The following is a 13,565-nucleotide window of genomic DNA, read 5'->3' as shown; positions in this document are numbered from 1 at the left end:
AAATAGAGGATTAAATTTTAAACAGTAGCTGTCACATAGAGCAATGAAACAATTTCAGAAAAGTATCATCTCAGTCACTAATTTGAAATGTTTGAATTTTTTTTGGAAATTTTAAGCTAAAGGTTGGCAGTTGATGTGGAAAGAAACTCTATATTATCAGAGATTTTATTGCCAGTTTTTTAATATTAGATTCTCTAGATTTTGTAGACAACTAATGAATACATGTAAATAAGCAAGAGTACTCAACATTTTTCCTTAAAGCTCACAATTATTGTTACTAATTCATTTCTGCTGTAAATTAAAAAGTCATGGGAGAGACCTTTTTAGAAAGTTATTGCCAATTTGGGCATACACTCTCAAACAAAGCGTTGCAACACTGGAGTAGGCTATGAATAGTGATAGGAGACTCTTCAGTTGGGAGCAGGTAATATACTGCCAGGGCCAGGGTCAAGGATGTCTCAGAGCGGTCACAGTCTGAAAGATGAGAGTCAAATGTTGGAGTCCGTATTGATACTAATGGTGTAGGCAGGAAGGGAGAGGAAGTTCTGCAAAGAGAATTTGGGGAGTTAAGCAGAGTTTATATTATCAGGAATTTTATTACCAGTTTTTCTAATATAAGATTCACTAGATTTCCTAGACAACTAACGTTTTATCCTGAAGCATTTTATACAGAAAACCTGTTTATTTTCTTATTGGGTTTGAAGTCTTCTTCAAGGGCCTGTTAATCTTAACAAAAGTACAGAGACAGATTGAAATAAAACAAGCATTTTAGAAAATCTGTTCAAAAATTACTAATAAAAATCTTTAAAAAGACAATTGAAAATCAACAACTTCTAAATAATACTGCTATTTTAATGGTTTACAATACAAATATAGGTCTGCAAAAGTTTCAGAACTTATCACCCAACATCACGAGTTCTCATAGTTGTCTAGCTGGCACCAAGCTAGTTTGAACTGTTTCCTGTGAAAACGTGTCACTACTATCAGGTTGTAAAAAATGATTTACTGCTTCATTTGGCAGTAAAATAAATCATTCCATCTTTTTTTTTATTATGGCTGGGGTTTAAAGAACTAAGTCGCTGTCCTGCACGCTGCACATCAACAAAATATTTTGCGCACGCGACCTTAGGTGTGAAATTATATGTTTACCACCCCTGGCTTAGTCCCTGACCTGCACCGCCTTGTAGGGTTGTAACCTCAGGACTGTTGCCTGTGCCACATTCCAGTGAGGCAAGACCAGGGAAGGTAGTGCATTTAAATGTATGGTGAAGGGGTTAATGCAGAAGAGAGTGCTTTGGGTACATGGGTGATTGGGTTCTCTTCTAGGACAGGTGGGACTTGTACAAGAAAGATTCACTGCAGGGCACCAATATCCTTACAGGAAGATTTACTAGTGCTACTCAAAGGTTTAAAATAGTCTAGCAGGTGCATGGGAACCAAATTAGTAGATCAGCAAATGAAGTGATTCAGGGAAAGATGGAGGTTAGGACAGTGAGTCTGAAAAGAAAGGTGGGCAGGGCTAGTATGATCATGGTAGGGCTATAATAAGCTGCAGTGTATTTATTTGAATACAAGGAGTTTAATGAATAAGGCACATGAATTTGGGGTCTGGATTAATACATGGACCTACAATATTGTAGCCTTTACGGAGACTTGGTTGAGAGAGATGGGCAGGAGTGGCAGCTCATTGTTGCAGGATTCCAAGTCTTTGAATCACCTGTGGGATGTAGGAGAACAGATGTGTAGTCCGATAGTGGAAGAATGTATACTATATGCATCAAGATAGAAAGTGGTGGCCTTTACCTCCATAATGCCAAATACTTAGAAATGGCAGAATTGTTAGGTACATTCTGGAACATTTCTTAATAGAATGTTGATGGCCCAACCAGGGAGGGAAGGAGACACTCTAGACTTTGTATTGGGAAATAAGTCTGGCAGGATGATTGGAGTTGCAGTGGGAGAGCATTTTGGGAGCAGTGGTCAGAACTACATAGTTTTCAGGTGGTTATGGCTAAGGATAGACTGGACCTTGGTTGGATTACGCTAAACTGGGAAAAGGCTAGTTGCAACAATAATATGCAGTTGCTGGAGCATGTGGATTGGGAGCAGCTGTTATTGAGCAAGTCCACATTGATGTGTGAGAGCCATTAAATGATGAGCTGGTCAGAATTCAAGATCAAAATGTTACTGAGAGAGAAAGAAGAGAATTGCAAGGTTTTGGAATCTTGGATGAGTGTTACAAATTTAGTTAAATAGATTGAGGAAGGATGAGCTGAAATCAAACAAGTCCTTTGAGGAAATGAAGGGAAACAAAAGAGAACTTTAAACAGGGAATTATGAGGGTTAAAAGAAGCCTAAAATATGCTTGGTGAGTAAAATTAAAGAATACCAAGATGTTTTCTACATTTTAAAAATAAGATGGTAAATAAAGACAAGGTAGGATCACTCAAGGACAAAGTTAGAGATTTATCCCTGAAGCCAGAGTAAGTGGGTGAGTTACTTTATAAGTACTTCCTATCAGTACTCAGCAAGGAGGGCATGTGATCAGGTAGGATATGCTGAAATTCTAGAAAATGTTGGATGTCAAGGAGGTGGTTTTGTAGAACATAGGATAGATAAACTTCCAAGACTTCATGAGATCTATGAGTTATTGAGACAGGCAAGAGAGAAGATTGCTGAGACCGGGCAGAATTTTTTTTTATCCTCTGTAGCCACAGACAAGGTCTCAGACAACAAGGGAATAGTCAATTTTATATTTTATTTCTATTTAAGAAGTGCAATTGATGGAAAATATAGGCTTGTAACCTTGCATCAGTGATTAGAGAAATTATTGGAAAAGATTCTTTGGGTAGGCTCTACTCGCAACTGGAAAAGCTTAGGTTAGCTGGCATGACTTTGTGCAGGGCAGTGGATGTTTTCTATGTAGGCTTTTAAAGTTGTTGATAGGGTCCATCATGATAGGCTGCTCCAGAAGATTAAGACACAGAAGTTCCATGGAGGCTTAATAGTTTGGATCCAAAATTGCCTGTCTCTTAGACAGAGGGTAGTGGAAGAGGGGTGGTAGTCTGACTGGAGGCCAGTGCTTTCCTATATCGATCAATGCTGGAACCTCTAATATGTATAAACAATTGGGACAAAAATGTAGCTGGACTGATTTAATAGATTTGCAGATGACACAGATATTAGCAGAGCTATGGAAACCGAGGGTAGTTGGCGAAGGATTCTGGAGGATATATTTTTGTCGATATTTATGCCTGGGCACAGAACTGGCAGATGGAGTTAATCCAGACTAATGTGAATAGGTGCACTTTGGGAGGTCAAATTTAAGAGAAGTATACAGTGAATGGCAGGATCCTTGGAAGCATCAACGTACAGAACAGTAATGGAGCGGAAATCCGTGGCTCCCTGAAAAGTCGCAGTTCAAGTAGATAAGCACTAAAGAAAGCATCAGCATACTTGCCTTCATTGGCTGGGGTGCTAAGTGTAAAATTCAGAAAATAACGTTGCGCTGGAATAAAACCTTTTGGTTAGGCTACATTTGATGTATTACGTACCGTTCTGGTCATCAAACTACCAAGTATCTGGAGGCTTTGGAAAGGGTGCAGAAGAGTTTCACCAGAATATTGATTGGATTGCATACATTACAAAGAGTTTGGACAAGCTTGGATTGTTTCTCGGGATGTTGGAGGCTGACAGGCTAAGGTAGTGCCAAAGACAAAGGAAATTTACAAGGCAGTTTTTTTCCCCGAGTGGCGTGTGTCTGAAACACACTGCCAACGAAAGTGATGGCAGCAGATACAAAAGCAATGCTTAAGAGGTTATTTGGATATTTGTATGAATGAGCAGTGATTGAAGGGATGTGGATCATGTATAAGGAGATGTGCCTTTTAAGTTAGCAAACATAGACATCAAGAGCTGAGGGGTATATTTCTGTGTTCCCTGAACTGAATGATAGAATTTGTATGTACTCCTTATCTCAGTTAAGATTGTGGTGCACATTTGGGGAGAAACTCAGCCAAAAAGCATAGAATACGAATAACAAATCTGTTCCTCTGCCAGCACAACTTGTATGCAAGGTCAGTCAAGAACACTGTAAGTAGTTGATTCAGATGATTGAACTTGTAGAACAGAACATTAGGGATGTTCTTGTGAGTGTCTACTGACAGGTAAGTATTCCATTTAAAAAGGACGTATTGCTCATTTGGAACAGGTACCAAAATTGCAATGATGGTAGGTTTGGGGTCAAATTCCAGATAGGAAGAATTTGCTTATGTAAAATGAGAGATGACCATTTTGCACCACAGATCAAATGATTTTATTTTACTTGATGCTCTAATCATTGAATCATTTCAGAAAATATTTTTTTGTAAGGAGTAGCGTTGTGACACAGGCATGTGTGGATGTTGCTGCTTCAACAAGGAATTTGGATTACAGCACATTCCTTAAATTGGGTACCAAAGTTTTCTGTAAGGAGTGAGTTCTGCAGATAATTTGTTTGCATTATTAATGCAACCCTTTCACTGGGGCTCGTACACCAATTTGACTCGCTAGCTGACTCTGCTAACAGCCACATGACTCAGTGCTGAGCAGTACACATCTAGGGTCTGTATGATCTGGGATTCAACCAAGCAAGAACATCAGGAAGTACCGGTTAAAGGAACCTTGATTTGTGTGAATGCCATGTAAACTCAGTTTCTGGGCTACCATGTACAGGTATTGGTAGTCCAGAAGTGACATCATACACCAGCATAAAATTATAAAGAAAATATATTTACCAATTTTTAATTTCTTCAGTTAACAGAGAAAAAAGAAAGATAAAAATGCCCACTACAGTTAAACCAGTCTAAACGGGCATATAGATGTTGGAGCTCATTGCTGTAGAAGCTGGGAGTATTGCTTTACTCAAGGCACTGAATTCTCCTCACCAACCACAGGTAGAACTTCCCTCCTTGGAATCTTCTGCCTTGCAAAGCACTCTTTGCAATAGGGTCTCCCCTTCGGGGGGGGGGGAGGGCAGGTGGGGGGGGGGGTCTTCCAGGCATCTTCCTTGGTGCTCTTCTTTTCGCACCTCCTGCCAAAAGACCGCAAACCAGATTACTGTCCTTCAGAAAACTCTTCCTGCCCAGCTCACGAGAATGTTCCATGCCATCTCACTCCTGATTGGCTGACACAGCAATGACTCCTTTATGTTTAGCCGAAGCCAAAGCACTTTTGCCAGCAGGACACACAGCTTTACAGAAAACTGCTAAAATAAAATTACCTCACAGAAATCTTAACCAGGGCATTACATTAATTTGTGACGTACAAGTTTAACTGCTTTAGTTTTGTGTCTTTATTTTCAAATCAGTTAAAAAATGCAGAATATCATAAAAACTGAAGAATTTCAAGTGGATGGACAGTCTTTGGGCATGTTGAACAGTGGATGCTTGGAAAAAAACCCTGCATTTCTGTTTGTAGGTGGTGCCTATTATTTAATATCCAGAAGCTTGGGACCTGAATTTGGTGGAGCTATTGGACTTATTTTTGCTTTTGCCAACGCAGTAGCTGTAGCCATGTATGTGGTTGGCTTCGCCGAGACTGTAAGAGACTTGCTTGTGGTAAGTTTTATATCTAATTAAGTATAATCAACAAACCTATTCTTTTATGTTTAGATGTATTAATTTTCTGCAGAGCATCAATGAATTTGGTTTGGCTGTTAACTTTTTTTTTGAAATGGGGATTGTTGTGTTTTATTGTGTTTTAACTGTTTTATTTCACAAACTCTTGACTTTACTTTTCTAATTCTCAGGAACACAATGCAATCATGATTGATGAAATCAATGACATCCGGATCATAGGAACCATCACCATTGTGGTCCTCTTTGGCATATCTGTGGCAGGGATGGAGTGGGAAGCTAAGGTAGGACTCCAGTTTCTGAATTTCACTGAAGTACTTTGATTACAGGTGTTATCATTCTGTCTCTCATTTGTAGTACCAGCACTATGTTTATGCATTGTTTTAAATTTGTAACTTGTTGAGGAAAAGCCATGTGGAAGAAGTTTCTTATAATATAGGTCTTAATCTTTGGGAAAGTATGGGACTGAGAAAAGTGATTATCAAGTGGATAGATGATAATGTTTAACGATGTGGTTAAAGGATTCTTGAAGAAACTTAATATCCCATTGACTCTTGACACTCCTTGCTCCTTTGCACTGAACACTGAATTCAGAGCGCGGAGGCCCAGTCTAAGTTGTAAGGAGTGAACCACCCCACAAGCTGCTTGTCTGTCAGCTTCTGCACTTTCCCTCTGTGGAAGAATCTGCAGACTACACGTTGCTGCTATCTGTTACGTCACAATACACAGAACTGGAGTAAGGCTTCCACCCCATAGAACTGCCTACAAAGAAAGCAGTTTAAATGCTTGGTAGCATATTGCACAGAATAGAACTGGAGAATGAACCCTATTTTGTTTTTTAACTTTCTTTACTACCATAATGTAAACTTATAAACCTTAAATTTATGTTCATACTGCCTAGTATGTAACTAGGTGTTTCCAAGTACAGGTCCACAGTCCCTTATCTGAAATCCTTAGGGCCAGTTGCATTTCGGGATTCAGAATTTTTCGGATTTCAGACCCCGCTCCCAAACCCCCCCCCCCACCGATACAAAAAAACAGGTATGCTCAAGTCCCTTATTTAACCTGTCTGAGTGCAGTGGACTTTAGGACCCAGCGGCACACCAAACCTATGCACATCCTCCTGTATACTTTAAATCTTCTCTAGATTACTTATAATACCTAATACAATGTAAATGCTATGTAAGTAATTGTTATACTGTATTGTTTAGGGAATAATGACAAGAAGAAATTTTATTTCCAACAAAAACATTCAATAAAACATAAAAATATACAGCTTCAAATGAACCGAATCAAACACATGATAAATGACTTATTGGAGTAAATGTAGAACGTCACTGTCACTATAAAACTTCAGTAACTTGTCTTTCTGTTTATTTAAATCATACACAGTGGTAGTTCCGACACTATTTTCTTCAGTAAGACGCCGCACAGACACACCACGATCAAGTTTCTGCAATAACTCCACTTTCTGCGTTATTGATAGAGAAGATTCCTTCTCTTTTTCTCATTGTTACCCATAGGGGTATCTGCAGCTCTTTTTGACATTTTCACAGTGAAATTAAACACAAAGTCAATAGTGAACACAAAATATCAGCGAACAGCAAATGCACATGCAACCATTACGAGCGCTGAGCCACAACTGACGTCCGGCGGCCTCTGCCAGTGCTGCCATGTCACACCTGAGTGACATCAGCTGTTGGTGAAAAAAAACTTTGGTTTTCGAAGCTTTTTGGATTTCAGAATTTCGGATAAAGGAATGTGCACCTGTAGTAGATTTCATGTGCATGATGACATTTTCTACAAGTGCAGCCGCCCCCCCCCCGGCCCGTCTCAGAGTCGCTCAGCTCGCTGTTGTCTAGGGAAACAGCCCTCGGCCCTGCCAAATTGGGTAATTAGTTTGTGTGGATGCTGTGTGATGTACCCCACCCCGCCCAAATAACAGACAATACACCAGATATGATTAAATGATTTACAGTTTATAGATATTACTGGAATTAATAGAGAATAAAATATAAAAGGAAAATAAAAGGCGCCACACTTATCAAAGTTCAATCTCTTCGTGCACAAACAGTTGGAGCTCAGGACCCTCCTTCTTCACCCTGCGACCCCTCAGACCACCTCGACTGGCTGCCTGGGACCAACAACGGTGGTCGACCAGACGCTCCACACGAGTATGAGTCCGTCTCCGTCTCCTCTCCTCACCGAACGCCCCGCTCAGGGTCTGACCCCGTTAGCGGACTCACAGCACCTGGTCCATCCTCTGTCTCTCTCTCCTGCCTTCTCCCCCAAAACCCCGCGCATACAATATCTTCAGATACACCAAAAACATAACAACTGTCCCAATTGGTACGTAACATCTTCTTATCACATTCTAACCCAAAACAAGCTGCTAGCACAAGAACTTTCTTAGCTTTTAACATAACAAAGAAGCATTCCCAAGTATAACATAACAAAGAAGCCATTTTAATTAGCCTACGCAGTAACATAAAAGACGAAACCCCCTTACACAAGCATTATTGCACAGATTTCTTGAACATTTGGTGAAACTACAGACCAAGATGACCGAATTCAAGATGTACTGCTGATCTCTTGTAGGAAAAAGTTTGTCAGTGTGTTTCCAATACAATGTTGACTTTGTGCTCGATTATTTCACCTGTTCTGGATCATTCAGACTATACATGTGCTGAATCTATCACTGGTCTTTTTCAAGATCTAACTCATTTTAAGTCATGGATGTTCAATCCATTCAATGACCATCAAGCCCACTAATTTTTTAAACTTTATTTTTTTTCCCTAACCGTTGGGCCCCGTGTTGCTTGTCTTTGTGGTAATATGATCTTTTGATCTAATCCTACCCTTCTGCCCTCCATCTATTTCTTGTAATTGTGTATTAAACTTCGAAGTTCAAAGTAAAATTTGTTATCAATACCTGTCACCAAATACAACCCTGAGATTCTTTTTTTGTGTGTATACTTAGCAAATCTATAAATTCTAGCTATAAACAGGATCGGTGGACAACAAACTGTGCAAATGCAAACATAAATTAGTAATAAATAACAAGCATAAAATAACAAGATAAAATGTCCTTACAGTGAGACCATTGGTTGTGGGAACACCAGAAGTAGAATAAGTGTAGTTACCCCCTTCTGTTCAAGAGCCTGTTGGTTGAGGGTAGTTACTGTTCTTGAACCTATTGGTGCGAGTCCTGAGGCATCTGTACCTTCTATGGTGAGGATCTTTGGATGCTGCTTTTCTTCGGCAGCGTTTCATGTAGATGTGCTCAATGGTTGGGAGTTTTTTTACCCCTGGTGTACTGGACCAAATCCACAACCTTTTGTAGGATTGTTAGTACTGCTTTGTGGTTTTTCTCTCAAATTGGCAAAATTTGAATCACTGTTCTTTTTGTCCTTTGCCTTTGTGTATGTTCCCTGTCTTTACTTCTGTGGGAGAAACTGATTCATGCCTCTAATCCCAACACGTATTCTAACATAGTAACACCCACACAAAATGCTGGAGGAATTCAACAGGTCAGGCAGCATCTATGGAGATGAATAAACAGTTCAGAATGAAGAGTCTCTGCCCACATAATTGACTGTTTATTTCTCTCCTTTGATGCTGCCAGACCTGCTGAGTTCCTCCAGAAACTTGTGTTTGTTCATTGGATTTCTAGCATCTGCAGAATCTCTAGTGCTTGCATATTCTACCAGCCTGTTTTCCCTGAGTATTCTAGCCCTTTGTCCCAATTTCTGCCTCTTTACATTACTACCGTCAATGTCAGGCTTTTCTTCCTTTTTCTTTAACTGAAGGTTTAACCTGTATTGAAGTTGATAAACAACTTTGTTGTGTTCAAGATGCTTCCTTCACTTCTATTCTTGATGCTTATTTCTCCACAAATATTTCCCAGAACCATGTACTCGTTCCACAGCATTCATTATCATGTTGAACATTTATTTCTCATTTCCAGCATCTCCATCTTGATGTTGTTACAATTTCCCTCGTCTCAGTATTACAAAGTTCCATGCCAACCTCAAGTCACACTTCAAGGATGCATGCTTAGCCTGCTGCTCTGCTCTCTCTACACCCATGACTGTGTGTTTAGGCACATCTCAAGTGCCATCTATAAATTTGCCAATTATACAACTGTTGCCAGAATCTCAGGTGGTGACGAGGAGGCGTACAGGAGCAAGTTAGATCTGCTAGTTGAGTGATGTCGCAACTGCAATCTTGCACTCGCTATCAGTAAGACCAAGGAGTTGATTGTGGACTGAAGGAAGAGGAAGTTGATGGAAAACACACCAGTCCTCTTCAAAGGGTAATGATGGAAAGGCTGAGCAGTTTCAAGTTCCTGAGTGTCAACATCTCTGAAGATCTAGATGGATAGGTAGATAGATATTTTATTGATTCCAAAGGAAACTAGTGGCACAGTAGCATTACAAGTGCACAGACGTAAATATTAGAAGAGAAGTAGAAAGAATAAAAAATAAGTTACCACAAACAGTCAACAGGAGAGGGGTCACCACTTCCCTGGCTATAGGTTGGCTCATTATACAGCCTAATGGCTGAGGGTAAGAATGACCTCGTATAGCACTCTTTGGAGTAGTACAGTTGTCTGAGTCTATTACTAAAAGTGCTCCTCTGTTCAGCCAAGGTGGCATGCAGAGGGTGAGAAACATTATCCAGAATTGGCAGGATTTTCTGTAGGATCCTTTGTTCTACTGCAGCGTCTGTGTTGCTGCTTCACTAAAGTTGGTCATCCAGATGCACCCCCCCCCCAGATACTTGTGGGTCCTCACCATCAGTAGGAACAGGGAGCAGTGCGGGCTCAATCTTTCTAAAGTTCATCACCATCTCTGCAGTGCTTACAAAGCTCTCCTTCGCCCAGTTTTTGGAAAATCAGATCACTCTTCGATCCTGCTTCTGCTGACGTACAAACAGAAGCTGAGACAAGAGGTGGCCATAGTTAAAACCGTCCACTGTTGGTCCTATCAATCAGACTCCATGCTCCAGGACTACTTCGATGACATCAACTGGAATGTCTTCCATGATCAGGATGTCTCCAAGTTCACTGATGGAGTTACGTGCTTCATCCGGAAGTGCATCAACAATGTTATCCCCAAGAGGTCGGTCAGGGTCTTCTCAAACCAGAAACCCTGGATCAATAGTTCTGTGTGAGCAGCACTTACAGCGCGACAGTGAGCTTACATCGCTGGAGATCAACTAGAGCTCAAGAAAAGCAGCTATGATCTGCGCAAAGCTATCAAGGCTGCAAAACAACAATGTAGGGAGAAGATTGAGTCAAGGTTCACAACCAATAGCACACGCGACTTGTGGCAAGGGCTGCATACCATTGCAGACTTCACAGCCAAACATTGTGGTGCTGCCAATGTTGTGACCTCTCTCCCAGATGAGCTCATCGCTTTGATGCTAGGTTCAATGTCGCTAACTCTGAGCCTCCAAGGAAAGCCACTGCCACAACCTGCAACCCGGTCGTCTCTGAGGATGAGATATGCACATGTTTCCAATGAGTGGACAGTCGCAAGGCTGCGGGGACTGGATGGCATCCCAGGACGAGTACTTGGGATGTGGCAGCACAACTGGCATGTGTGTTTTACAGACATTTTTAATCTCTCCCTCTCCTAGTGAAGCATGCCCTCCTGCTTCAAATTATCCCTGTACCAAAAAAGACTAAGGTAACATGCCTGAACGATTGGTGTTCTGTTGCACTCACCTCAATAATAAGCAAATGCTTTGAGAGGCTGGTCAAGGATTACATCTGCAGCATGCTACCACCCACACTGGACCCTTTACAATTCACCTACCGACACAACCAATCGACAGACGACGCAATAGCCTCTGCTTTACGCACCGTCCTTGCACATCTGGAGAAAAAGGATGCTTATGTGAGATTGCTGTTCTTGGACTACAGTTCAGCATTCAATACCATAGTTGCATCCAGGCTCGACAAGAAGCTCAGAGACCTCAACCTTGACCCTGCCTTGTGCAGCTGGATCCTGGACTTCCTGTCAGATCACCAGCAGGTTGTAAGAGTGGGCTCCCTCACCTCCAACCCTTTGACTCTCAATACAGGAGCCCCTCAGGGCTGCGTACTGAGTCCCCTCCTTTACTTCCTGTATACCGATGACTGTATCGCCAACCACAGCTCTAATCTGCTAATTAATTTTGCCGATGACACTACATTGATTGGCCTTATCTCAAAAACAATAACGAGGTGGCCTACAGGGAAGAAGTCATCTCTGACACAGTGGTGTCAAGAAAACAACTTCTCCCTCAATGTTGCAAAGACAAAGAGCTGGTTGTGGATTACAGGAGGAATGGAGATGGACTAACCCCTATTGACATCAATGGATCTGGGGTGGAGAGAGTAAACAGCTTCAAGTTCCTCGGCATCCACATCACCGAGGACCTTGTGGTCTGTACATATGGGCTGTGTAGTGAAAAAGGCACAACAGCACCTCACCTCAGACAGTTGAAGAAGTTTGGTAAGGGCCCCCTAATCCCAAGAACTTTCTATAGGGGCACAATTGAGAGCATCTTGACTGGCTGCATCACTGCCTGGTATGGGAACTGTACCTCCCTTGATCGCAGGACTCTGCAGAGAGTGGTGTGGACAGCCAGCACATCTGTAGTTGTGAATTTCCCATGATTCAGGACACTTAAAAGGGCAGGTGTGTAAAAAGGGCCTGTAAGATTATTGGGGACCCAAGCCATCCCAACCGCAATCTATTGCACCTGCTACCATCTGGGAAGCGGTACTGCAGCATAAAAGCCAGGACTAACAGGCTCTGGGACAGCTTCTTCCACCGGGTCATCAGACTGATGAACTCACACTGACTTGAGTGTACTCTATATTACACTGACTGCTCTATTTAATATAAATTACTATGATTGCACATTGTACATCTAGATGGAGACATAACGTAAAGATTTTTACTCCTTATGTATGTGAAGGATGTAAGAAGTAGTTCAATTCTTGCTGATGTTGAATTGCAGATGATTTGGCTTGCACCATTTGATATAGATCTCCACCAGGGCCCTGTATTCATCTTCCTGTTCTCCTTTTATACACCCAATTATTGCTGAGAAATCATAGAATTTCTGCAGAAGACATAATTCAGTATTGTGTCTGAAGTCTGATGTATACAGGATTTAAACAGGAAGGGAGCCAGTACAGTCCCGTGTGGGGCCCAGTGCTGCTTAGAGCCATGTCTGACACACAGCTCTGGAGCCACACATGCTGAAGATGTACATGCGCATCTATCCTGAGCCCAAAATATTTATGCAATTAGAAAGAAAGTACGACTGTGGCTATGGTTCATTAGGAGTTCGAGGAGATTTAGTGTGTCACCAAACACTCTTAGCAAATTTCTAGTGATGTACCATGGGGAGCATTCTACATGGTTGCACCATTGTCTGGTATGGAGCAGCCACTGCATAGGATTGCTACAGAGGGTTGCAATCTCGGCCAGCTCCATCATAGGCACTAGCCTCCCCAGCATTAAGGACAGCTTCAGAAATTGATATCTCAAAAATGGCAGCGTCCATCATCAAGAACTTCCATCACCCAGGACATTCAGAGGGGAAGTACAGGAGCCAGAAGACACACACTGAATGTTTTAAGAACAGCTTCTTCCCCTCCACCATTAGATTTCTGAACAGACAATGAACCAATCCATGGACACTGTTTCACTATTTTTGTACTACTTACTGTAATTCATAGAATATTTTTATGTATTGCACGTTACTGCTACTGCAGCACAACAATTTTCATGATGTATGTCACTGATGTTGTACGTGATTCTGTTTCTGAACCTGTTCTGGTTTTCCATCAGTCCTTTTCTCCTCCACTCTACAGATACAATTGCGAGTGACTATTTAGCAGAATACCTCTTCAGTCTGGGAGTGTAACTGTGTTTCTGAGCACTTAGC

General features: G+C 41.4%; 1 protein-coding gene across 1 annotated transcript in view; it reads left to right on the top strand.

Moving 5' to 3' along the window:
* Positions 1 to 13,565, top strand: part of slc12a2 (solute carrier family 12 member 2) — a 207,767-nt gene that overhangs the window by 100,130 nt on the left and 94,072 nt on the right. The window contains exons 5-6 of the mRNA XM_063068955.1: positions 5,458 to 5,597; positions 5,789 to 5,899. Of these exons, the coding sequence (XP_062925025.1) occupies positions 5,458 to 5,597; positions 5,789 to 5,899 (251 nt within the window). The remainder of the gene's footprint in view (positions 1 to 5,457; positions 5,598 to 5,788; positions 5,900 to 13,565) is intronic.

The sequence above is a fragment of the Mobula hypostoma genome, chromosome 16, assembly GCF_963921235.1.
Source record: "Mobula hypostoma chromosome 16, sMobHyp1.1, whole genome shotgun sequence".
NCBI classification, from domain to species: Eukaryota; Metazoa; Chordata; class Chondrichthyes; order Myliobatiformes; family Myliobatidae; genus Mobula; species Mobula hypostoma.
The sequence above is the reverse complement of the archived record's forward strand: the minus strand, read 5'-3'. Positions and strand labels throughout refer to the sequence as shown.